At 40.4% G+C, this 25,992-nt stretch overlaps 1 protein-coding gene across 5 annotated transcripts in view; it reads left to right on the top strand.

The window, feature by feature from the left end:
* Positions 1–17,554, top strand: part of znf385c (zinc finger protein 385C) — a 151,679-nt gene extending 134,125 nt beyond the window's left edge. For 4 of the 5 annotated variants that reach the window (XM_082529673.1, XM_082529674.1, XM_082529677.1 and 1 more), the window contains 6 exons: positions 3,339–3,558; positions 9,281–9,640; positions 9,798–9,985; positions 11,208–11,306; positions 11,832–11,921; positions 14,291–17,554. In XM_082529673.1, coding sequence (XP_082385799.1) covers positions 3,339–3,558; positions 9,281–9,640; positions 9,798–9,985; positions 11,208–11,306; positions 11,832–11,921; positions 14,291–14,521 — 1,188 coding nt within the window. In that variant the 3' untranslated portion in view covers positions 14,522–17,554. The remainder of the gene's footprint in view (positions 1–3,338; positions 3,559–9,280; positions 9,641–9,797; positions 9,986–11,207; positions 11,307–11,831; positions 11,922–14,290) is intronic. The other variant, XM_082529675.1, reaches the window with a different exon arrangement.
* Positions 17,555–25,992: the final 8,438 nt, after the last annotated feature.

Genomic DNA, 25,992 nt, shown 5'->3' with positions numbered 1-25,992 from the left:
ATTTCAGAGCTATGGGATGGGGCACTTTTCACACCCCCACAACATATGTCTGGCAGAATATAGCCTTGTGTTTCCTTTTATCGCAGCGATTTCTTAATCACGGGACATTTTTGAATCTCTTTGAAGAAACTGTATCTCCCTGTAGTCTCGCTGCTGGGGTGGTGAAAACCAAAGCTCATTTCACACCTTGTCCTTCAAGCCTCCACTGAGTCTCAGTTGGATGGAGAAGCAAATGGTGGAGGGCTCACCAGCAGAATTCGTCAAATCAAGCTGTGAAGCCAAGCACTGAAGCCTTTTCACTGCAAATCAGTCAGACAACGTGCTGAGGTATTTGAGTTCCTTTTACAGATCTTTTGACGGACACGTTATGGTGGCTACGCATACATGGTTAACGCTCTATAGTCCAACTTCTGTTGTTTACTGTAGGCTGGTAGTGGTTGTGTATGTGTGTGCCACTGACCTTATATCTCTGCCACGATACTGCATAAGCAGTAAACTTAATTATTGCTTATGGCAGTGACTCGCAATCAGTGGTAGAAATATCCCAGGGGGAGTTTTGTTGCCACAGGGTATATGCAAAGATTTGTTCAACTAATCCAACAAAATAAATAAATAAAATAAAAGTATAAAACTGAAATTATAATTTTAATTAAAGAACTGAGTGGACCTGAACAGGCTGGAGAACAAAAGTTACTGTTCATTAAAATTAATGAATAAGCAGTTGAAACAAACAGCCAAAAGGAATGCATAAATGAATAAACAAAAAAAGCATTGGTCAAAAAAAATTAATAAATGATTGAAAGTAGGACTAAAACCAAAGCAGTTCAAATTAAGAGGATGCATAAACAGTTCAAATATCTTGTTAAACAAAGATGTTAAATAGAGTAGCAGGGAAAAATAGAGGTCAATGATGGAAACGGTCCACTGGAATTTATTGATTAACAGTTGATGGTATCCATGTAATTGCTAATCCAGCTAATCCAGGTAAAGATTTGTTTGGAAGAAATACGTAGCTAAGAATAACTGTAAAGACTTGAAATCTTTAAAAGTGATACATTGTTGAAAAAGCCAAACGTAATGGATAACTTGGAAAAACAAACACTCACCAGATGCTTTATTAGGTACAGCTTCCGAATACTGGGTTAGACCACATTTTGTCTCATAACTGCCTTTAATTCATCGTAGCACAGATTCAACAAGATGCTGTAAACATTCCTCAGAGATTTGGGCGCATACTGACAGTTGCTGCAAATTTGTCAGCTACACATCTATGTTGGGAATCTCCTGTTCCCTCTCATCCCAAAGGTGCTCTGTTGGATTAAGATCTGGAAACTGAGGAGGCCGTTTGACATGGCGTGTTATCCTGCTCAAAGCAGCCATCAATAGATGGGAACGCTGTGGTAATTAAAAGGTCAGTATGATCAGCAAGAGGATTCATAGACATTTGCGTGTAAATAATGCACGACACCACCAGCAGAAGCCTAAGCCACTGATACAAGGCAGGACGCATCCATGTTTTCATATAGTTTATGCCAGTTCTGCCCCTGCCATCCAAATGTAGCAGCAGATATAGAGAGTCGTCAGACCAGGTGATATTTTTGTAATCTTCTATTATCCCATTTTGGTGAGCCCATGCAAAATGAAACCTCAGAAGTGACACCCAGTATGGTCTTCTGCTGTTATAGCTCATCTTCAAGGTTGAACATGCTGTGCATTCGCTCATGCTGTTATGCTTTCTTTAGTTATCAGGAGTGTTATTTGAGTTACTGTTGCTTTCAAAGCAGTCTGTCCTTTCTAGTCTGACCTCTGGTATCCACGAGACATTTTTGCACCGAGAACTGCAGTTCTGACCATTCTTTGTAAACCCCACAGCTGGTTGTGTGGGAAAATGCCGGTAGATTAGCATTTTCGGAAATACAGCATGTCTGGGAACAACAACCTGGCCATGCCACTTTTGAAGTCACTTAAATCATTTTTTAACTGTCCTGATGCTCAATTTAAATTTTCTCCAGGTCATCTTAATCATGTCTACTTGTCTAAATGCACGGAGTTGCTGCCATGTTATTGGCTGATTAGATATTTGTGTTAACAAGCAAATGAAATTAAATGACCGGGAGTGTATATATCTTAGTTGGGTTAATAATTAGCTTAAATCCAACTGAAATAACATTGCTTGTTCTGCTGGATGGAAAAACACTTTAACAATATCCACTTATATATGTTAATAACAGTTGGTGGCAAAGGGGTACTTGATTCCATCTGAGAGGCCTGTGGGATACATCAGATGAAAAAGGTTAGGAACTGCTGGCTTAGGACTAATCTATTGTTCATTCTCAGGTAATCGGTTAAATCAGCATTTTGACCCTATTGAAAAGGCCTTAATGAGATTACAAGTCTCATATCTTCTTGTTGCATGTATTTATTTCTCACTAGGGAGTCCTTCAGATAAATGTCAGCTCTCTTTTCATGCAAGTTGTTTAGTACCTGAGGATTTGCATGAGTTGTTTCTTCAGGAAGTGTTAAATTAGAAGCTTAAGAATAAACTTTGATGTGTTTGAGAAACAGCTGCATCATACCGTGCTACAAAAAAGTGTGTTTGGAAATGTTTGCATTTTTAAAAAAAATAGGTGTTTTTGTGATTTGTATTTAATTTGTGTAAATTCCAATTCATGTATGTTATTTGTGATTTTCTCTCATTATGGGTCTGAAATCTTCCCTTCTGTACCTACGTTCTATCCAGACTACGCTCTGAAGAGAATTTATCTTCTCTTTTAATGAGTGATCTCTTTATCGATTTCTTTTCTTTTCGTATGTATCCATGCTTACTCTGACAACAGGGGCTTTGTTCTGGGATTGAACCGAGGTCGTGAGAGTGATGCAAATGGGAAGGTAAATCCGCCCGGAGAGAAACTTGCGTGTTTATCGCTGCAGCGCAGTCAGTCAGAATGTGTTTTGAGTCTGATCCGTATTTGTGGGTTTGTGCGTGCTCACGAGCGCTCAGATGTGTGTGACATTAGCATGTACTGCCAGATGCGTCCAGGTTTTGCAGAGGCTGATTCTCACAGTTAGCATTTTTAGGCTAGTTGTAGAGATGGAATCCTCTCTCTTGTTGCATATTGCACATGCAATTATACCTCTGGCCTCCCAACGTGCCAGCACTGTTATCAGGTAGAAACAGACTCTACTCTTTGCCGCCCGCGTATGCCTGTGAGAGAGTGAATATTCCAGGCGTGCATTTTAACAGTTATTGCACGCGAACTCCAGTCTTTCTAGCAGATTATTCATGAAGTAATTTCTGATTTTCCTTTTTTCCCTGTTTTTGTCTCATATTCCCACAGAACCAAGCAGAGGCCCACTATAAAGGTCACAAGCACGCGCGTAAACTCAAAGCCATGGAGGCCCAGAAAAACAGGCAGCGACGAGCTGGGGAGTCCTCATCCACAGGGCGAGAGCGAGACAGAGACAGAGACCGGGAACGAGAGCGGGACATAAGCAAGACATCTACATCTGAGGCAGCCCTTCCCACACTTATGGATACTTGCTTAGAGGAGGGAACAAGTAGGTATAGTGGCAGAAAGATGGGACAAAGGCATCTGCAAGAGTGTGCTATTTGTAACCGATCCTTCTCCAATCCTCTCCACCTTCTTGATATCACTCTATCACTCTTTGATTCCTCTAACTCCTCTTCTGCTCCATTGCATCTTTCTAAACCCCATCAACCAATCTGCTTCTCACATTATTGACAGTTTCCATCCCCCTCCATATCTTGGCCACCTTTATCCCTTTCTCTCAGCTCCAGTGTGTTACACTTTGAGATTATATCTTCTGTACACCTTATCCCTCATCCTCTTGGCCTCCTATCCCCACTATAAATTCAGACCTCTGAAATTGTAACTCACATTTTTTCCCCTAGAACTTTTCTGAACTGGTCCTCTGTCTTTGTGCCTTGTGATGGATGGAAGGCTCAGATGCTATGGGAATGGGGAAAAATCTGGGATAAAGAAATGCTGTGAAAATTCAGGGGCAGACTGGGATCGATCAAAGCCTTACTGGGGCCATTTTTACCCCCTTTGCCTCGACTGCTTGACTTCACCTCAGTTACTCTATGCTCTCTTCTCTCAATCTCAGTTAGATGCAGAGGGTAGTTACAGAACCAGAATTGGTGTATCTGTGCAGCATGAAAAGAAAACCATATATTGCTTGTCCAGAATTGAGAGGGTTCCAGATTGTGGTGAGAGCATTCATTTAATGGGCTGTCAAATAGAAAATAAAGTTAGAAGACATCAAAGGCACTTATCTTCTTTTACAAAAAGTTCAAATGTTTTCACACTGGCAGTGTAAATATAGACATTTTAACTTGTGATAAAGGAATAGAAGTGCATTGGTTTTCTTTCAACAGAAAATGAATGTTGACTTTTTCTCACCGCACAGCTGCAACTTTACCTCAGAGAGCATGAATTGCTCCGGTGGCAGAGTGACTGCAGAGTGAGCCCATTACCATCTCATGTTGCTCTTGTCTAGGTCCACACTTTTCATTTATCCATCACAGCTGATGGGAATGGAGAAGAGCCAGAACACTTTTCCCCCCTCTGTCTTTTAGATTTTTACTTTCCTCCCCTAGAGAAGATCACTGTCTAGGCAGAAATTCAAAATACTCTTGGATGCTAGATGGAAAATCAGAGACGAGATATGAAGGTGCTGGGGTTGGAAAGAGACTTTTTCCACTTCATCCCATCTGACAGACATGTCCACATGCACATGAACACACATACACACACACTTTTTTTTTGCCTGGAGCACTTTTTGAGTCTCCTTCAGAAAGGAGAAAGTGGACAAAAGAGTAGAAGCCTGATAACGCTCTCATCAAATATCATTTTAATATTCCGCTGTTGCAAAGGAGAGCTCTGAAAGAGGAATGCAACAGCAGAGACGAAATGAGATGATGAGTGGGAAATGAAAGATAAGATGAAATGAATGAAGAACACTGAGGGAAAAGGGAAAGAATACGAGAAAGAGAAAGAACATGGAGGAGGGGGTCAGTGAAGAGAGAAAGTACATAAGTCAATGCTAGTTTTTATGCTGTGAATAATTTTGCAGTTCTAAAGCAATTTTGTGAGGAGGAACACTCTTTAATAAGCCCAATTGTGTGATTGGCCTAATGTGAAATTGAAATGCAGCAGTGCGAGCCAGTGCTGGCATGCACCACAATGCCAAACTGTAATGGAATAGTGCTACAAATTAACACTCTATGAAATGAGTTATATCTGCCATGAAAGTAAAGGCTGGTGAGGAGCTGTCTGAGGCTAATGCCCACATTGTGTGCCATCAGGAGCCAATAACACACCTGTCTGCTATTCTTAGCACTCTGGCTCCCTGGCTCAGAGTAAACAGATTTCTTCTCAACCCACAAGGTCAGCCTCCTCAGTCTCATTAGAAAATGCCTATATGCACATTTAGACACCGTAGACATTTACTACTCGTGCGCCACCTCTCGACATCAGCACTGGATGGGGTTCAAAGTGTATATTAAACACAAGATGTTTTCCAAGAAAATTTGGAGAATTGCCACCATGGAGTGGTGTGGGTAATTAAAGTTTAAGCCTTTTCACAGCACAAATAAGAGAACCAATAATAGCAGGACACATGCATTCATAACAGTATAGCAGGGTGAGACATAAATGCATGTTTCGGTAACCATCCCACAACATGTTGGTTTCTTTAAAGTCTGACCACCTCATCTAGTTGGTAATTATTGTAACCATGATGACAAAGGTCTTCTGAGGATAATGAAGTACTGCTTTTAACCCGAGCCACAGTGTTGTGATTTCATTGTGTAAATCTAGCCATAATTGTGTGAGTTCAGAAAACAGTGCAGTTAGGAAGGCAGTGGCAAACAATGTTATTCTGTAGAATGAACTTATATTTGTTGTTTAGAGGTGCAGTGACAAATGTTGTACAACTTTGCTTTCAAAAAGTGCTTTGAAATGTTGATTAAAAACAGAATGTCCCAGTCTTTTAAAAGCAAAAATATTAGATTTCATAAAAACAGCTGAAGTTTAGTCAGGAGCAATGAAAATTGAAAAAAAAAAAAATGTGTGATGCTAACAAAAGACGCCTTGTAGAACTTCACACAGCCATTTGTGTTAAGTAATGTGATTGCCTATTCAAAAGAGCGCATCACAGAGAGGCTGAATCTTTCAAATGTAAAGATGGACAAGGATTCACCTCTGTGCGAAAGAGAGAGCTTGAATTTCAGTGAGGATTTCATTATCACATAACATTAAAAGATTCATAGAATCCATAGAAATCTCTTTATGCACGGATAAGGCCAAAAACATATCCAACTGGATCATGGCTTGAGGGCATTTCGAGCCAGTTTATCATTTACAAAACAAGTATTAAAAAGAAACATGTATGAAAAACATATCTATAAACTCTTAGGAAAATGTATTTTGTCAAAATGTGGATTTCTTTTCATGACTTCAAATGATCAAAAGTGCTCTTCTTGCTTACAAAAATTTAAATTTCTTTCACTTTAAAACAAACTATCCTTTCTTGGAGGGAACCTCAACAGTCCATACATTCAGAAAGGACAGGGAGTTGTACAAAGGGCACTAATCGATGCTTATAAACCATGTCCTATCCTAACAAAGGGCAGCGACTGAGCAAGTGAAGAGAGCACCAGCCTGGTGCTAAGAGACAGAGAGCCGGCATCAATCATGACAAGCATCAATCACCTTTGGCTTTGATTGACTCCACTGTTGAACCTGTCTTTGCTGGGACTATGTCTGTCACCAGTAATGATGATTTAAAGGCAAGAGTTTTCCCCAGAGAAGTTGTTTATGCTCTGAAGCTGCCTTGAATCAGCACTTGCCTGCTAAATCAAGTGCTCGGCGCTTGTATGTGTAAGAGAATTTGTGTTTAATGACGCCAGTGTCCATATTTTTTTGTTATTTTGGCAGTGGTTAAAGTTCTCAGCGGATCAGTCTGCTGAATTGAGAGATCTAAAAGCTATTAAAACCTGTTTTATTAAACTAGACTGTCAAAAGATTAACTATTTAATAGATTAAGTCCTATTCAGATTAAAGAAATATGATGATTACCTGCATATCAGTGATCCATAATTTGCTGCTCTGTAGTTCTGCTCCACAGAAGGCCTGCTAAGATCCCGCCTTTGATCTGATATTTTGCTAGTTTTGGTCTCTGCTTATAATGTAAACAGTCAGAGGACAAATGGGACAAATGACAATGAGACACAAAAGGCATTTTTGGATGCGTGGCAAAGTCATGGCATTAATATAAGGAAATACTGCTCATCAAAATTGTTACAGGTACCATTTGGCACATCCACCTATTATTAGATGCACATTGGACAGATTCACAGATTCACTCATGGGGCTAACACAAAGATGCTAATTATAGTATGCTCTATTCCACACCTACAAACAGTCACTAATTAATCAATCATAAATTTCACTATGCTGTAGAAGGAACCTGGCACAAACCCACACAGGGAACATGCAAACTTCAGATAGAGACAAGATTCTTCAAACCTACATTAGTCTTGCTGTGAGAGGGTAATACTAACTACTGTCCCACCATGCCACCCCCTAGTCAAATCTGGATCTAAATATTTAATTTGTTAAATTCGACTTCTTCAGCATTTTATTCTTTAGGTGCCAGAAATCTAGTTAGTTTGTCTTAATAAATTACCAAAATGGGCACCAGTTTCATGTTGAATAATTGCATGAATTCTAGACTTATTTCAGCGCTAATGGTGGAAGAGTAAAGGTTTTCTTAGCTGTTGAAATGTAGTGTTTCTAAAAATGGAGATCTTACCCCTGCCGAAACTCAGCAGGGGTATTTGATATTCATCCAGCAGCACAGAGTGAGGTACCTCATGATCTAAATCCTTGGATTTTTGAGGGCTTTGATTCCCACCAACCTCCATGTCTTCCTCTGCTTAATCCACTGATCAGTATCACTCCCCTCTAGAGACTTCTCAGGTGGCCCAGTCTTTCACCAACACTCAGGATCATACCTGCCCCCACCCCCCTCAAGAGGAGCTCAGATCCCTCAAGGGTCACTCTCATTACACCAAGGGGACTGTTTAATCTTGCTTCTATATAGTTTCTTTTTCTTTAGTAGTAATGAGAAAGGAAGACCCTTATCTCCAATGATGAATTTACTCTGGGACGTAAAAAGGAAAAATCAATGGAGCGCAGTTGCACGGAGGGTGGTGTGTGTGTGTGAGAGAGAGAGAGAGAAAGAAAGAATGAACACTCTCCAAATGAAAATGGAGATATTCATTGAGCGTAGCACACAGTGCTCTGGGGTGAAGTGCGTGACTCCCTCGGGAGGGCCATGGGGTGAAGGGGAGACGTGTAATGGAACTCCAGTTACTTATGGGGCCAGCAGTCGATGGGTTTGTTTATTTTGACTAAGACTCCAGGTCCACTTGATATTTGAATGGAGAGGGAGAACGAAAAAGGGGAAAGAGAGAAAGAAGAATGGGAGGAGGCTGATGGCATTTACTCACCTAAGCCAAGTGTAATCCAGTCTGTTCCACATGATTTAAAACAAAAGCTGATACTATATCAGAGAATTCCTCAAGGCTACCACATGATAGGTTCTATTAACCTGGCTTTCATCACTTTATCATGAAAAAAATGTTTCTTTGAAGATTTTCATCTGGTGACTGTATATTCCTGTTCGTTGTATGTTAGGTTTTGTGCGCGTCTGATTGTTTTTCAGGCAGTATCATGCTCTGTAGAGATTATATTAATTCTGATCAAACAGCTTGTAGTCAGCCCAGGAAATGATACTTTGCAAATGCAACTATTCATTACAAGTTTAACAAGTAATTAAATTTCCACTTTTTAGGCTTCATAGGAGTGTATGGGTAGGTTCTAACCAATTAGACCTCTAAATGTCACATACACTGTACTTTAGACATAGAGGAAGAAATAAACAAGGCATTAAAATTGAAATAAACTTCTATTTATTTGTTAAAGGGTGTCCACACAGTAATAGGCTACCAATGTCAATGAATTTCAGTGAATTATGTAGTAGTGATGTCAAGCAAAATAATAACTAGTGATGCAACATGTTCATGACGAACCATCAGTGATATTTGTTCTTTTTGGCCAATTGCTTCAAGCTAATGTGAACAAAAAACAATCTCTCCACTGAGCTCAGAGGGATTAAACTGTATTTGTTGAATATTGTTAAATAATAATAGTCAGCTATTGTTCTCTTTCCGTTCTTAATGTTTTTACAGGTCTTCAGTCTGATCTAGAATCAGCCAACCTGGAGGTGAAGCCCGAGGAGAATCCCAAGAGCTCGGTTATGCTGACACCTGTATCTGAGGTTTCTTCTATGGAGCTGGTCACTCTTTCCCCCCCTCAGATTTCGCCTTCTTCACAGCTCTCTGAGACAGCTTCAGACACCAGTGCCCCTGAAGTCCCAGATGCTGTGGGATCAACCAATGAGTCAGGCATTCGTGCCGACACATCGAGCACAAATGGGGTGCCTGGTACAGATGATGACAAAGACCCCAAGAAGAGCAAAGCTCACCTCCATTGTCCTGTTTGTAAAGTCACAGTAAACTCAATCTCCCAACTGGAAGCACATAACAGCGGTAAGAGCGTGATGTGTGACCTTGAGGCTTGCACTTTTTTTCTTGAAAACAGAAATGTTCTGAAATCTTTTTTCACATTTTCAACATTTGGTTCAGTGTTACCAAATTATATACTCACACTACAACCTACCTGCCAACTCTCTGCTGTCTATACTAGGTACAAAGCACAAACTGATGCTGGAGGGTCACAGTGTTCTGCCACGACGCAGGGGCAAAGTGGTGGCAGCTCGTGCAGGCTGCAAGAGTAAGCGGCTGGGCAGCAAAGGCAGCGTTGGAGTTCCCAGCAAGAACTTCCAGTGTGAAGTGTGTGAGATCTTTGTGAATTCTGAGACCCAACTGAGTCAGGTAAAATAATTACTAATGTATCATTTACACCTTTTGCCCTGTAAAGGAGGTACTGTTCACATCGCATAAGAGTTGGCATAAATAAAAAGAAACGTATTTAACACGAGCACCACAAAGGGCATCACAGGTTTCTGCTGTTATGTAGGAGGGCAGGGGGACAAAATTCAAGATCTAACACTCTCAGACTTATTTATCCTTCTTGTGTGGTATAAAATGAAATATGAGGAGGGAAACATGGGCTTGGGAAAGTCCTGCAGGTTTCTCAATGCATACTAAGTGAGAATCTTGCTAACCTGGTAGGATTTTGTTCAAAAGGACATAAGAGTGCTATTGACTCTGCAGGGAAAAGCACTCTAGCCCAATCATGCCACTCGGATAAAATGTTGCATACTGTATAATTACTTCACATTCACAGACAGATGATGTGGCCACAGAATTAATTAGAAAACAAAAGTGTCTGCACACACAATTACCCCAGACACCGAGGGTTTAATATTGCATATTGAACTTAAATCACATTGCCCTGTAATGTCACAGTTATAAAAGCTAAAAAAAATGATGTGCATTAAAGTGATAAATATGAATAATGAGATTTTAAAGACATTACTCGATCCGGGAGACAATTTTAACGTCACCTTGATGGGGGAAATCTGCAAACTTAAATCAAAGCTGCTTCATTTACGGATGCATGAATCAAGCAATTGAAAGGAGGTTGTAAGTGCAGAATAGATTCAAGCTGTTATTTTTACACAGATACCATCTGATGCTTTAACTAACTCCTCATTGAGCAATTATTTACCTCTCATTATTGCAAAAGCTTTCTCTATTTGCTCTGGTTATACCAACATCAAACCGGGCTGAGATTGAATTTCTCTGCGTTTGATGTTCATTTACTGCTACATCTGTGTCGTGGGACTGTATATGCTGGAGTGGAAAAGATGCAGGATATGTTGTCATGTGTCAGCACCCAGACTGCTTTAGCCTTAAATGCATTTCACCAGTCTTATATAAACCTCTATCCCATGAGGACGTACCCTTTAACTACTGGAGACAGAGAAGGAGCGCGGCAGAGGTAGAAAGTAATGTGATGTAATTTCTCTTCACTTCAGTCGTACTCAATGCCTATCCATTATTAATTCAGCAGATAACACTTGAAGTTGTTCCACTGTGGTACAACAGATTCTTGTTAGCTTGCTAATGGTATTTCCGCTGGTCTCAGCAGCACATGAATAGCAGAAGGCACAAGGATAGGCTGGCCGGAAAACCGCCCAAACCCAAATTTACCCCCCACAGCAAGAGCCAGCCAAGCTCCAGCTTAGCGGTAAGTCTCAGCATAAAGACACAGGCAAACAAAACACTGTCATGCAAATATGCACACATACACACACTCAAGGAAAACAAACAAAGCATAATTGCCTTTTCTTACAGCAGATATGCTTGGATGTTCTTCCCAAAACTGGAATAATTTCAGTCTAGCTTGTAAACTAATGCATTTTTAAACAACAGTTTTAATTTTTCTCTGTAACAGTTAACTGATTTGACCCAGGCCCAGACAAACATTCAATGAAAACTGCAAACACGCAGATCACTTTACACAGGGTTCACTCAGGGACTTCAGTGTTTTGGTGAGGCAGCATGCTTGTGTGCCTGCAACTGTCATAGAGGTTAAGCACACTTTTGTACTCAGTAAGTCCCCTACCCCTGAGACAGGTCTGAAATAGTCCCCACTGACCAGCTCTGACAACAGCAGCCTGAATCAGCACTCCAGATTAATCATTTCTCTGCTCCTGTCATGTATACACCTCCCCATCTCTCCTTCTCCTCATCCCCCTCCTCCATCCTACAGAACGTGAGATGGAGTGGCTATGCAGGCGTGGCTGTGTCTGCCATGAAGAAAGCATTCAGCCAGTACAACCTCACCTCCCTCTCCTCGCAGGTCAGTGGCAGGAGAGCCTGAGACTGGGGTTGGATTGGAAGGCGAGACTTGCAGCTGGCTGAACTTTAGGCCTGGCCATGGGCAGGGGACTTAGCAGATCTCACAAAGAAGTCATGTTTGCATTAAAGGGATTGTTCTGATTTTTTTTTTTTTTTTTTTAGATTTGTTTCCATGGTTTACATGAGGTGCTACTTTTTTAACTAGCTAATGGTGATACCAATATAGCAGATGCCACTAAATAATATGGCTCCCCATGTGGCCAGTGCTATATAGCTATATTGGGCTTATCCAGGTATCTTCAAAGTTAACCCTGTGTTTTCGCTATTGCTCCTTATTCACAGGATAATATCACTATGGCAACGTATGCTTTTTGGTTATTTCATTTCATCGATTACAGCGTTCCTTATCGCCAAGACTCATTAATATTGCAGTAATTGTAGCCATCATACCAAAATGATGGATGAAACATGTTCTGAAATTAAAGTGATTAAAGTTGGTATCATGACAGAGACTTAAATGTTTCTTATCTTGAGACTGTTTCAGGTTTTTCTTTTTTAATTGCCTACAATTTATGCAACATCTTGTGTAAATTTCTAAATTTATTTATGATCAGTTTTATTTGCATTTTCTAAATATTACATTCTTACTTCTTTAAAAATTGTTTTAAACTATTTTTTTGTATTTAAATGTGTAAATGATTTCTCATTCAAGCTATATCATGGCCAGTGATTAAAGCAATTGACCATTGATTAAGAAAAAAAATAAATCAGAACTATCCCTTTAATATTGGAGAGCTTTAGCGTTACAGCCTCCAGCTTAACCCTTGTCCTGATGAAAAAGGCTGAAGTGCATCCATGCTGTGGTCCTAGATTTCAGCTGTTGTGTACAGATCTATGGAAGTTAGGCACCTCTGAATAATTTAATATTTTGTTGATTTTCAAAATGAAAATAAGTAAAAAAGCAACAACAAAAAACCCCCTCTGCAAAAACACATTAAAAATGAGCATTTTTCAATCATTAACGCACTGTTATTATTATTTTATTTTGAACATACTTGTGCAGATGTCTCTGAACTTCAACTGACTCTGAAGCAGGTCAAAAATGTCCTTTCAGACTTTAATAAACTCTGTGATTCATCAAAATTCACAACCTGGGGACTGCTATGAAGTAAAAAAAAAAAAAAAAAAAAAAGTGAAGTTAAAATGAAGCAAATACAGGGACTGTAAAGCGATGTCAGAGCACTTCCAGCTTGCAAGTTTTCTTGTCTGAAATGTAAATTTTAAAAATGACAGTTGAGGAGAACTTTGGATCTGACGGGAAGAAGAAAACATTCAGATAAATCTTAGGCATAGCAAAACCCTGCAAATGGCTGTAAAGGAGCTGCAGGAAGATTTAGCTGACACATAAATGGCAGTGCACACTGCAGTGTGCAGCAGTCATGAATAAAAGGACCTACATATAGGAGTCAAAAAAACAAAACCTCACCTACACCCATATCACAAAGTTCATTATTTAAAGTATGAAAAGCAACATCTGGATAAGCCAGAGGTTGTTTTTTGGATGTGCTGTAGACAGATAAGGGAAAAGAGGGGCCCTTATGCCGCAATTACCCAAGGATGTCTTTGGAAGGGTAAATAAAGGAGCAGCATTTGATGAAATACTAAAAGCAATGCCAAGGCTTAAGAACAAGGATGGAAATATTCTGCTTTGAGGTTTTGTGACAGCCAGTGGCACAAGCCATGGATAAACAGAAGAAAATATTCCATAAAATGTCAGAAGATTCTGGCTACAAATCTAATACAGTCTGCCAAGAGAGCAAAACTGAAAGACGCTGGCCTTTTCATTAGGACAATAATCCAAAATGTACTTCAAAATCTACTGTGACTACCTAAAGAAATTCAACTTAAAGCTTCTGAAATGGGAATTACCATTCCCTGACTTGAATATCATAGAAAATCAGTGGGTTCCTAAACATGCGTTGCATATTGCAAGGACCGAGGAAGTTATGATAAGTGCCAAAGGTTGTTACTAAGTAATGACGTATAAAGGTTACTGCACTGCTGCACATGCAGATTGCACAGTCTATTAATTTTTAGCTTAATAACATGAACAGTGCTTAAACTTTGAAAACATTTTTAATGTTGGCTGTTTTTGCAGTGTTATTACAAAATATGGATTTTAACTAGAGGTGCCTAATGATTCAAGCCATCAGGAATCCAGGTCTGTTAGTAAGAACATGTACTACTCTGCTGCAGCTCTGTGTGGAAAAAGGGCCATGGCTTTGGGAGACATGTTTGTCCAGTAAACGTGTTCTGTCCTCACTGTGTTCTTCTCTCACTTCTTGCCATTCCCCTTCCTGTTTTCTCCAGACCAAACTGGCCTTGCAGAAGCAGCTGACCAAGAGTTTGACAACTGGCTTCCTGCCCAGCCCCCTCACTCCGCCAACTCTGTGCACAGTGGCAACTAACCCACTGGCGTTGCGCCACCCAGTGGGTACAACCACCTTCATCCAGACCCCATTCCTGGGCCCTGCACTGTTCAGGCCTGCTCCGGGGCCCCTGCGGGCCACACACACACCTATCATTTTCTCCCCCTACTAAAGACTTGACCCACTTCCCATTTGAGCTCCACCCCTGTCCCTTTACCAAATCCAAGGCCCTCCTTAAGTGTGACCCATACAACAAAGGCCACACACAAACTATGCAGCCTGCCTGACTTAAAATGGAAAGCGTGCACAACTTCAAACTCTCGAAAGGCCATTATGCCTAAGAGCTGTTCTTAAAAAAGGCCAAGATCCCCCATCATGCCTTCTTTCTGCTCCTCTTAAAATTACCCAAGGAGCAGGACAGGCCTCCAGACAGTGACTGGTGAACTGAGGCCGCTTTTATAGCCATTTCATGGGTCAACGTGGTTTGAATTATGAATATTATTGTGTAATTTATTAGAGAACAAATATAGACAAGTCTAGATGTATGTTTAGTGTGGTTGCCACAAAATAAGGTCCCTTTACTTGATGCTCTTATAAAAGATTTTTAACGTATTGGTTTGGAGGTTTGATGAAAGGTCATCATAGGTCATTAAAGCAGCTGATCCCAATCCAGATGGTTGCACGTGCCACTCTCAATGATCAGCGTCTTCAGCGAAGTCGCTTAAAGGATCAACTGAGGTCAAATGCTGAGGTTACGTTGCAGTTGGGATACGGCAATTGTTAAAGCAACTGTCTGGAGAATTACCTCCACTTAACTTTGAGCTTTTATGAAGGATAAAAGTGACTGCTATTTGTGGATAGAGTGTGAATCAATAACTACATACAGTATACTCATGTGTTAAAACCTCATTAACAACATTTTGCACCTCCAGCCCTCAACCAAATACTGTTTTCCCAGCCCTTGACTCTTACGAATAAAACACGTCTCTCTTTTTCTTTCTGAGTCACAGCCACAGTCATAGCCCTCCAGATTTCTTTCCGTTCCCGTATCCCCAGGATTAAGCAGTCATTACAGTCCAGAAAAGGTCAACCTGTCAACTTGACTTTCTTTCAATTTGCAAATCTGTCTTCAGAATGATTTTTGCCCCAGTGCATCATTCACGCAATGCAACTTGTACATTATGTTCTTGCCAAGCTGGCGGCATGACAACATTTCTGCTGCTATGGATGTCTTATATTGCAAAACGCCATAGTTTCTTTCCCCTCATGACTGCTGTTCTTCTTTTCCTCCACCCCGCTTTCGTCACCTCGCTGTTGCCCTTGATTTTCTCTGGCGTTATCTCAGCATGAGATGATGAGCAGCAGGGAAAGCAACCCCCCTCCCCCTCCTCCCTCCCCCGGTCACAAGCACAACATCGCACACATAATGAAAACACAATGGATAACTTGAAGACTTGATGGGATTTCAGAGCTTGATAAAAAGTTTGGATGACAGTAGGTGGGGAGGCTGCTCAACCAGTATTTGATTGACATCTTCTTGCAGTGTCTGCACACACACGTGGGCAGGAACAAAGCACAGTGCCATGGCAACCACATTAAAAGCACCTTAAAACTAATTTACCTAAAAAGCAATGGAAATTGTGTTTATATTAAGCTTTTTTTGTGTATGTTCTATGATCCCATGTCAATTTTAGTGATAATTTTTTTGGGAAAAAAAAACAATCAGGTGAGAGCGATCACATTATGGTTTATTAAGGACTATGATAAGTCTCACATTTAAAGCAATACATTCAATATGTTTATGTTTATGATGTGTTTCCAGTGTATCAATGGCTTTATCTATTCTCTACTGTAAACACCTGTAATGATGTATTATGTATTCCAACACAGCCAAGGGCCAACTCTGATATGTCAGCGAAGAGTCATTTGAAATATTGGGTTGTCCCGGTGCTGCCCTTGATGCTTGATGCTCATGGTCAGTCTCCACATGTTGTGACTGTGGGCTGAGCCGTTCCATTTATAGCTGCTCTTGCGCTGCAGAGAGGGTGCTTCAGCGCCATATGACATTGCTGTTTCACTCTTTAGTGGAGCAGAAGACCCTTTGTATGACTTCCACTGAGCAAAACATTGCCGTCATAGTGAAGTGTTTTGGATAAGTGTCACAAGTGCAACATCAAATGTCATATTGCTGTTTATGCTAGTGTGCCGTCTCCCCCTCCCACCCTGAATATCTGTTGACATTCACCCTTCCTTACGCCAAAATGGACTCTTGACAAGATCTCACGAGGACTCGGAGCGCACACACAAGTCATCCTTCCCTCGGTGCTCATACCAAATCATGTTCTCTTAAATTACAGTAATGGAGCAAATCCTATGCATTTCCCATTGTGCTACACGTGTAGTTGTGTGTGACACAGCAGTGCCATCTGTCGTGAAAACCCTATAACTGCCATGTACTACTAGAGCTTGTGATCCAATGTACGTTTGTGTTGAAGGATCCCCCAAGCCTTTTTTTTGGACAGGCAAAGCCACCGGGTCTCCCTCGCCATACTAATATGATTCTCCCCAGTCGCACTACTCAGTGAACCAGCCAGCCTTTAATCTTCACTGTATGTTTGTTTGTTTCTCTCGCTCAGTGGGAACTCTGACCTAAAGAAGTGAAACATTTTCTTAATATAAAGAATCTAGAGAAGGCAAATTATATGTAGAAATCCTAGAGTAACTATAGAGATTTTACCAGAGTTGCTATCGTTATCTGTATCATAAAGAATTGCTATCATATAAGAGAGTAGATTATGTTACCGTAGGCTCATACAGGGAAAGAACAAATGCTTTGCTTTATATTTTGTTTTTTGTTTACATGGTTTTTGCCGAAATTTTTTTTTTTAAAGTACAAGAGAATATTTAAACAAATTTTTTCAGTGTGTTTTTTTTCTCCTTGTTGACAATGACTTAATTAATAATGTAATTTTAAGGCCTTTTCAGATCCTAATGTCACATTAGCCAGGCCTTCTCAGGGGTGACAGGTTGAGCAACTGCTAACATGACCATCCATTCAGGGTATCCCTCCAAAGCTCTAGAGAGCAGGAAACACTGTACAAACGGATGGATTGACAAAAAACAAAATAAAAAAATCTTACAGTGCTGTACATTAGAGAGAAAGGGGTGGATTTTGGAAAATAAAGATTTTAGAACTTTGTGTGTATGTTTTTTAGTGTTTATGGAATAATATCTGTGTGTGTGTGTGTGTGTGTGTGTGTGTGTGTCTTGGATAAAAATGAAAAACAGACGCATCCCAGAAGGCAGAACTTTAAATCAGACTGATATTTGAGCAAAAACAATGTGTGTGTGGGTGGGCGAAGAAAAAAATGGCAGAAAACTCAGGAAGATGGTTGCTAATGATTAAACGGTGACAACACAAATGCTTAGAATTCTGAAGATCAATATTTCACTTACAGTTACATTCCATACAGTTGAAAGACGCTTCAGATGTTAACAAAACACCACTCCTTTTAAACACTCTGCCAACTGAAATAAAAGGTGCAGGTTTTCTGGCTTTTCAGAAAGTGTGCAACACCCTCACAGCATCTGCTCATGTGGTATCCCACAGCTACCAGCTTCTATCCATTTCAGGAACAACTTCTTACAGCTAGACCGGTGACACGAAGTATAGGTGGGAAAGCAAATGGAAACAGTTTACAGCTACTGTGTCTGGGCACTGCTGCATTTGTGGCACACAGAGGAGCGATAGAGTAATATACCTGAGTGGCTGATATGGTTTAGAGACAAACTAATCTTCTTTATCTTCAGATGAGTCTCCACAGATGGCCAAAATAATACATTGTATTACCTCCAGCAGTTGCGAAAGATTTAATGCCAAACAATGAGTCCTCCTGGATTGTGGAACAGCAGATCACTGCTCTTCCACATTTAATATGTATTTGCCAAAATGAGACACTGTTGCCTGTCTGTGCTGTTCTTATTGAAGCCAGCTTTGAAATACCGAAACCAAGCAAAGGAGCATCTGGTCTGGACTCCTCGCGTGAGAGTCGATAATCGTGCATTTAGCTCAGTTTGGTCTGTATTAATTTCCCAGTTTCTTTAATGTTTTATTTGATGAGAAGCCCTTGAATTGTATATTGATGTTTCCCTTTACACCTCAAGCCAACATGTCAGCCCTTCCTTTGTGGAAACAGCAGATAAGCACAACATTAAGCTGGCCACCTCCTGCCGTGCCAATCAAAGAAAAACCATTGGAGCCTGGCACTTACTAGAGCTCAGTGATATGGCAGAAGGATGCGATGACCTTGCTAAGCTGTGACACTGGTGTGTCTGCCATATTGATCCATTATCTTATCTGACTGCTCTCCAAGGAGAGAGTGACACTCTTGTCTCCTGCTGCGGTCAAACACTGCTCCTTCAGTCAAGAGTCAAGCTACACTGCTTCTGTGTGTGTGCGTGCATGTGTGTGTTTATGTAGTTTTGTTTGATTTTTAATAATTTATAAGATGAACATTTTCTGTAAGATTGGCCTTAATATTCTTTCCATGAACAATTATACACGTATCTATATTATTTTAAATAAAAATGAAGATAAATATAAAATTTCACATAGTTTAACCTGGTTTTCTTGTTTTATTTTGGATTTTTTTTTTTTAAATTTACATCCTTTACAGCAAATAACTTTTTTAGATTGTATTACTGCTACAACAATATAATATAGTTTTAAAGACAGGAAATGTGACTTCACACACATTTAAGATGAGAAATTTCACAATCGTCACTAGTCAGAATGTAACACAGAAAAACAGCATATTAATAAATAATAATAAATAATATTAATAAACAACAGATAATCCTGATTATATTCAAAACACTGGGATGCTGTTGTGCTGTAAAATAGAAGCATCAATAGTGCCGTATTGATGCCACTGTTTGTGGTACAAAAAAAACAACCTAGATCTTGTCTTTGCGAGGTTCAAAACGCCTTCAGCCTGACTTATTAAGATGAACTTACCCTGTGCTTTCAGGACAAATGCTCTGTCTCACAAGCTCGTGGGCAGTCAGCACAACAACTAGCATGCGACACGACTGATGGCTTAAAAGCAGCTGATATTTACAGCTAGAAGAAGGTCAGTAGCTCAGAGAATAAAGGTGGCACTGATACATAAACTGCTCGTGTTTACTGCTGTGTGGAATTGTTTTGTTACCCTGGTGTTTCGTGATGGTGAAAATGAAAAGAGCATCAGTGCGGCAGCTTCCATAGTGGAAGTTTTTGTTTTGTTTTTCCTTTGAAAAGACGACGGAATTTAAAATGTTATCTATTTTATGGGTCCCCGTGAGAGCTGGATGCTCAACCGCAATCATGAATCACACTGTCATGCATCAGTAAAAGAGTCGATGGTATTGCATTGCCTTGTTGCCCTGTGACTGTGACTAGCAAGTAAAAATCTTCCCTTTTGAGGTTAGTGTTGTCAAAAGGAGGAAGAACATTCATAAATCATCCAAGCAAATGACAAATCAATCCTTCCACAGTGAATGTTTTAGAATTTGTGTTGTTAAAGTCTTTTTTTCTCTCCCTTTTTCTGTCTTTTATGCGGGTCAATACAGCCACTGAGCTATTACACAGAGAGCCTTTGACAAGAAAACATATTGGCATTTTACAGAAATCTCTTCCTCGCTTTTTGAGCTCAGGGGCATGAAAATTAACACCATTGTGTACTGTCATCGCCCAAATGTATGGTACAATCACTGAACCACTGGATCAATTCTAGGCCATTAAAAAGAACATGATTGAAATGAGATGGTACATGATAACACCCTCAGGGGGAAACTAAGGTGAGTGTAATATAATTTCTTAAATGTTCCACTTGAGGTTTTCTCATTATCTTGCATTAACCTTTCCAGTCAACATGCCTGTTTGGAGCCAGCAGATCATTTCCTTTGCTGAAATTTCCAGACCCTGTCTAACTGACATTGTTTCTGCTAAAACTTCTAAACAACAGATGAATGGAACAAAATTAATTCATGTTCCAGTAACACTTTTTATCTTTAACTTGTTTTAGCTGTAAAATTGCACAACAAAATCCACTGTATGTTGGTTTTGGTGAAATGTTAGGGCAATGAACCAGTAGTCATTATTGTCCATGCTGCCCAGCATGGACACTAGTAAATTAAAATATTATTCCTGGATGGGGGTCAGACTTAATTGGACAATTGACCTACAAGCAGTTTCCTGACCTTCATGACAAATGAAAGAGACATAATGTTTTCAGTTGAGTCACAGTGTTGAATTTTTATTTTATCATTTTCATTGTAATTTTAAAAATGATGCCCAAAGAGAAATCAGTGCAATTAGGCTGGAGAAAAAAAAGCTATCAGAGAGGTGAATGCACTGCCCGGGTCAGATACACAAACAGACCAGAGAGACCACAGGAGGACACTAAAGTGCATTGTGACAGAATTATTTCCACAGGCAAGAGGACCAAATTTGACTTTTCCGGAAAGCATCTAAAAGACTTTGTAGAGTTCTGGGAAAAAAAAATCTTTGGACAATAAGAAAACAATAAGAATTTGTATTACAATGGAAAGAGAAAAATATGAAGAGGGAGAGAAACAGCTGATGATCCAAGGCATACGCCATTATCATTCAACTTGAGGCAATGTAAATGATAAATGGTAAATGGCCTGCATTTGTATAGCGCTTTTCTAGTCCCTAAGGACCCCAAAGCGCTTCACACTACATTCAGTCATTCACCCATTCACACACACATTCACACACTGGCGATGGCAAGCTACATTGTAGCCACAGCTGCCCTGGGGCGCACTGACAGAGGCGATGTATGTATGTATGCTGGCAACGTTATATATGGCTGCCAATAGAACCACTTCACTAATGATGTTATCGCTAATAAATGGCACAGGATGAATCCTGAAGTCTACACACCTATACTCTTTATCCAGATTTGGCCAAATGCTTAAAACTGATCAGTGTTTCATGAAGCAAATGGATAGTGACCCAAAGTGAAATGCAAATGCAGCCCAAGAGTTTCTCAAGGTGAAGAAATGGAATACTTTTTAGTAGCTCAGTCAGTCAGTCCCAACAGAGCTTGATTTTTGGTTAATAGATGGAAAACTGAATACAAAAAGACCCATAAACAAGCACAACTAAAGGTGGCTGCAGTAAAGGCCTGGCAGAGCCTCTCAAAGGAGAAAACACAGCGTTTATCTACATGGGTTTAAGACTTTAGGTAGTCACTGCCAAAGACTGTGACCCAAAGTGAAATGCAAATGCAGCCCAAGAGTTTCTCAAGGTGAAGAAATGGAATACTTTTTAGTAGCTCAGTCCCAACAGAGCTTGATTTTTGGTTAATAGATGGAAAACTGAATACAAAAAGACCCATAAACAAGCACAACTAAAGGTGGCTGCAGTAAAGGCCTGGCAGAGCCTCTCAAAGGAGAAAACACAGCGTTTATCTACATGGGTTTAAGACTTTAGGTAGTCACTGACTGCCAAAGATTTTCATCCAAGTATTAAAAACAATTCTTATATCTAAAATTATGTTAGTGTGGCCAATCAAAAATGTCTCCAACTTCTAAAAATCTGTACATCAATCACATTGGTTGTTTGATTTAACACCCGCTTATGTTGTGTACTGAGGCAAAATTACAAGTTCAAAACTCATGGACTTAACCGGAAACCCTCCCATGAAACACAGAGTGGAATTTATTGATTTACATCGGCAGAAAACTTTGTGCCTCACATAGACAAAAACTGCCTTTAAAAAACAATGTCTGTCTTCAGTAAACAAAAGTGTTTGCTACGTAGTTTTTGGTTATAGGCTAAAGTGCAAATCCTGTCTCAATCTATTCACATAGTTCAGAACATAACTGCAGAAAATCAATTGCTGCTTTTTGTTTTTATTGTGCTGGACAAACTTGACTCTATGATGTGGATTCCAGTATGTCCAGATGTAGATCCTAGTGTGATGTTAAAAAAAGTGTATGTTTCTGTTCTGTGTACTGTTTGTTTGTATATGTGTTTTTCTGGCTGCTGTTACAACCAAATTTCAATTAAAGGATTATTCTATCTTATTCTACAGTTCCTTACAGTGACCACTGGAGGGCACCAAATTCTCCTATTTCAGTGTGTATGTTTCAACACTAGCATCCCCAGGCTTCTACCTTTCTACCTATAAAACCCGGAGAGCAGCCAAATGGCTTTTAGCTAAGCTTTAGCTTCAGCCAAGTGGAAGCTAAATTGGCTAGTCATTCATATGTATATTGGGTCGTTATCTGGGATACTCTGGAGGGAGGGGAGTGGGGGTGTGTGATTGAGGGAGTGGGGGAGCTGCTAAAAGCTGTGCACTTCCTTTTGTGTTTCATCTTGATGCATTCTCAATCATCCAGGGAAATAAATCTCCAAAAGTCACCAACTTGGAGTGTTTCAGTTTGCCATCTTAGGGAGAAATCAACACACATGGGTGTATGTCCTTTGTTGCTCAGATTTATTGATAAAAACAGTACAAAAAACCAACCATTTGTACACATATTTACAAATAATAATAAAAAGTGAGTGAGTACAAACAATTCAACATTTTCAGCAATCACTCACAATCCTGGCACTGCCATGGTATCTGTAGTCTGCATTTACCACATGTGTATCTTTTGCAGTGAACACATCGCACAGTGGCATGATTGTTCTTGCAGTTGTGTTTGACCTGACACGTGGCTCTTTTTCCAGGGCTAGGTGTGGAGGGTTGTGTCCGAAGCAACTGTTCTTTTCTTGCCTTCTTCGCAGCTACATGAGAGCGAGCCAACTCTGTTGCAAGCGCCACCAGGAAGTCCACCCGTCTTTCCTTCGTCCCGGTGCATGCTTGATACAGCACATGTGCATTCAGTGCTGCCATGTCAATCATGTTATAAAACACGGCGACTGGCCAGCGCCGTGTTCCTTTGCGGACAGTGTACTCCCGAACCATCTGGTCCATCACATCCACGCCACACTTTGTTTTGTTGTAAAGGGAGACAGTGTTTGGCTTCCTTTTGGTGGTGTTATCAGTCTGAACCACGCTGTGCATGCTGCTAAGAATATAGACTGTCTTCTTCCGTTTGGCCGCATACGCCGTCAGCGTGGCAGCAGAGGTTGAAAACACCTAAGAAATAAGATAAATTGTTATTTCCATAGCCCTTTTACACACAATGAAACACATAAACATAGAACCACAAAAGACCTGTAACATACCTGAGTGGTGAATACATTGCGATCTGTCTGTCTAGTGGATTGAGGAATTTCCCTGCGAATCCTGCTGACTGTGCCGAGGATGGTGGTTTTCCGTCTAAGAAGTCTTGTGCAAGTGAAAGCGATGTGAAAAAATTGTCCGTGGTAACATTTCTGCCCTTGTCTAGGAATGGTTCCATCAGCCTCATTACTACATTTTCAGAAAGTCTCTCCCCAGTGGGACGATTGGGGTCCTTGCCAAGATATGGGAAGACATTGCAAATGTACTTGGATTTTAGGTCGCAAGCCACCCAAAACTTGATCCCAAACTTGTCAGGTTTACTTGCAATATACTGCAGGAAACAGCACCGAGTCTTTGATGGGAAAAGCTGTTCATCAACGGTGATATGTAGACCAGGGTTGTAGCACGTGATGCAGTTGGTGACAAATGATCCCCACACACTGGAAATTGCAGCAAACTTGTCAGTCTTTGCTCGATCACAGCGGGTGGACTTGTCATCAAAGCGTAGGTGTTGCATGATGTCTTGGAAGCGGTTTCGTGCCATAGTTCCAATTATCTGTGGGTTTCCCAGGTTTGCTGACCAGCAGTCATTTACAGATGGAACCCTGTAAACCCCCCGCAAGATCACAATTGCAATAAATGCCATTAGTTCAGGGAGGTCCATGGACCAATGAACATGCTCCGTTTGCTGTGCATGTTGAATAGTCCATTCTTGAATGCTACGAAGCATGTCAAGAGTGATGAAACACAGGAAGCTCTGAAGGCGACTCGAGATACTTCTCCTGGCCTTAGCCGTTGGCTCTCCATCTGCAGCGTACGCTTCTATTGTCATAACACCACCAAAAGGAAGCCAAACACTGTCTCCCTTTACAACAAAACAAAGTGTGGCGTGGATGTGATGGACCAGATGGTTCGGGAGTACACTGTCCGCAAAGGAACACGGCGCTGGCCAGTCGCCGTGTTTTATAACATGATTGACATGGCAGCACTGAATGCACATGTGCTGTATCAAGCATGCACCGGGACGAAGGAAAGACGGGTGGACTTCCTGGTGGCGCTTGCAACAGAGTTGGCTCGCTCTCATGTAGCTGCGAAGAAGGCAAGAAAAGAACAGTTGCTTCGGACACAACCCTCCACACCTAGCCCTGGAAAAAGAGCCACGTGTCAAGTCAAACACAACTGCAAGAATAATCATGCCACTGTGCGATGTGTTCACTGCAAAAGATACACATGTGGTAAATGCAGACTACAGATACCATGGCAGTGCCAGGATTGTGAGTGATTGCTGAAAATGTTGAATTGTTTGTACTCACTCACTTTTTATTATTATTTGTAAATATGTGTACAAATGGTTGGTTTTTTGTACTGTTTTTATCAATAAATCTGAGCAACAAAGGACATACACCCATGTGTGTTGATTTCTCCCTAAGATGGCAAACTGAAACACTCCAAGTTGGTGACTTTTGGAGATTTATTTCCCTGGATGATTGAGAATGCATCAAGATGAAACACAAAAGGAAGTGCACAGCTTTTAGCAGCTCCCCCACGCCCTCAATCACACACCCCCACTCCCCTCCCTCCAGAATTCCCAGATAACGACCCAATATACATATGAATGACTAGCCAATTTAGCTTCCACTTGGCTGAAGCTAAAGCCTAGCTAAAAGCCATTTGGCTGCTCTCCGGGTTTTAAAGGTAGAAAACGCCAAATGGCGATCCGTGGGGGTTTAAGTGTCAATCAAGGACTGCACAGTCGCTGATTTCAATGGTACGTTGGTCTATGTAGGTTCTCATTCATGCAAGTCGTGGCGGTCTTAAGCAGTGTTGGTCAAGTTACTTGAAAAAAGTAATCAGTAACTAATTACTGATTACTTCCCCAAAAAAGTAATCCCGTTACTTTACTGATTACTTATTTTCAAAAGTAATTAATTACTTAGTTACTTTTTAAAAACACGATTTACAACCTGAAGAGGTGATAAAGCATAGATCTTTCAGCCCAATTCTACTTTTTCTACATAATCCATCATACAAAATGTAATCAAATGGAGAGGTACCTTTTGATAAAAACTTGTTTTATCAGTTTTAATCTTTTAACTTTATGCATCAAGCAAAATTTTAATTATATGCAACATTCTCTGACTTGAATAAATTAGTTTAACATTTAAACCTATTTTCTGCACATTCCAGCACATAAAATAAAATATTTTTTGTGTTTACACTCACTCTTTCAAATAGATGCAAGTAAAACACAGCAGAAAATAAATAAAGTCAAAGACTCAGTGGTCCTGTTGCTCTATTTTCACCTGTAAAGCAGAACTGCGGTAGGCGGAGGTTTACCCTGGTGCAGGTGTGCCACGGTCAGTTGAAGAATCCGTGAGTTTCTCTGTGAGTTTCCCATTAC

Source organism: Aulonocara stuartgranti (genome assembly GCF_965226115.1).
Source record: "Aulonocara stuartgranti genome assembly, chromosome: 4".
Classification (NCBI taxonomy): Eukaryota; Metazoa; Chordata; class Actinopteri; order Cichliformes; family Cichlidae; genus Aulonocara; species Aulonocara stuartgranti.
The sequence above is the reverse complement of the archived record's forward strand: the minus strand, read 5'-3'. Positions and strand labels throughout refer to the sequence as shown.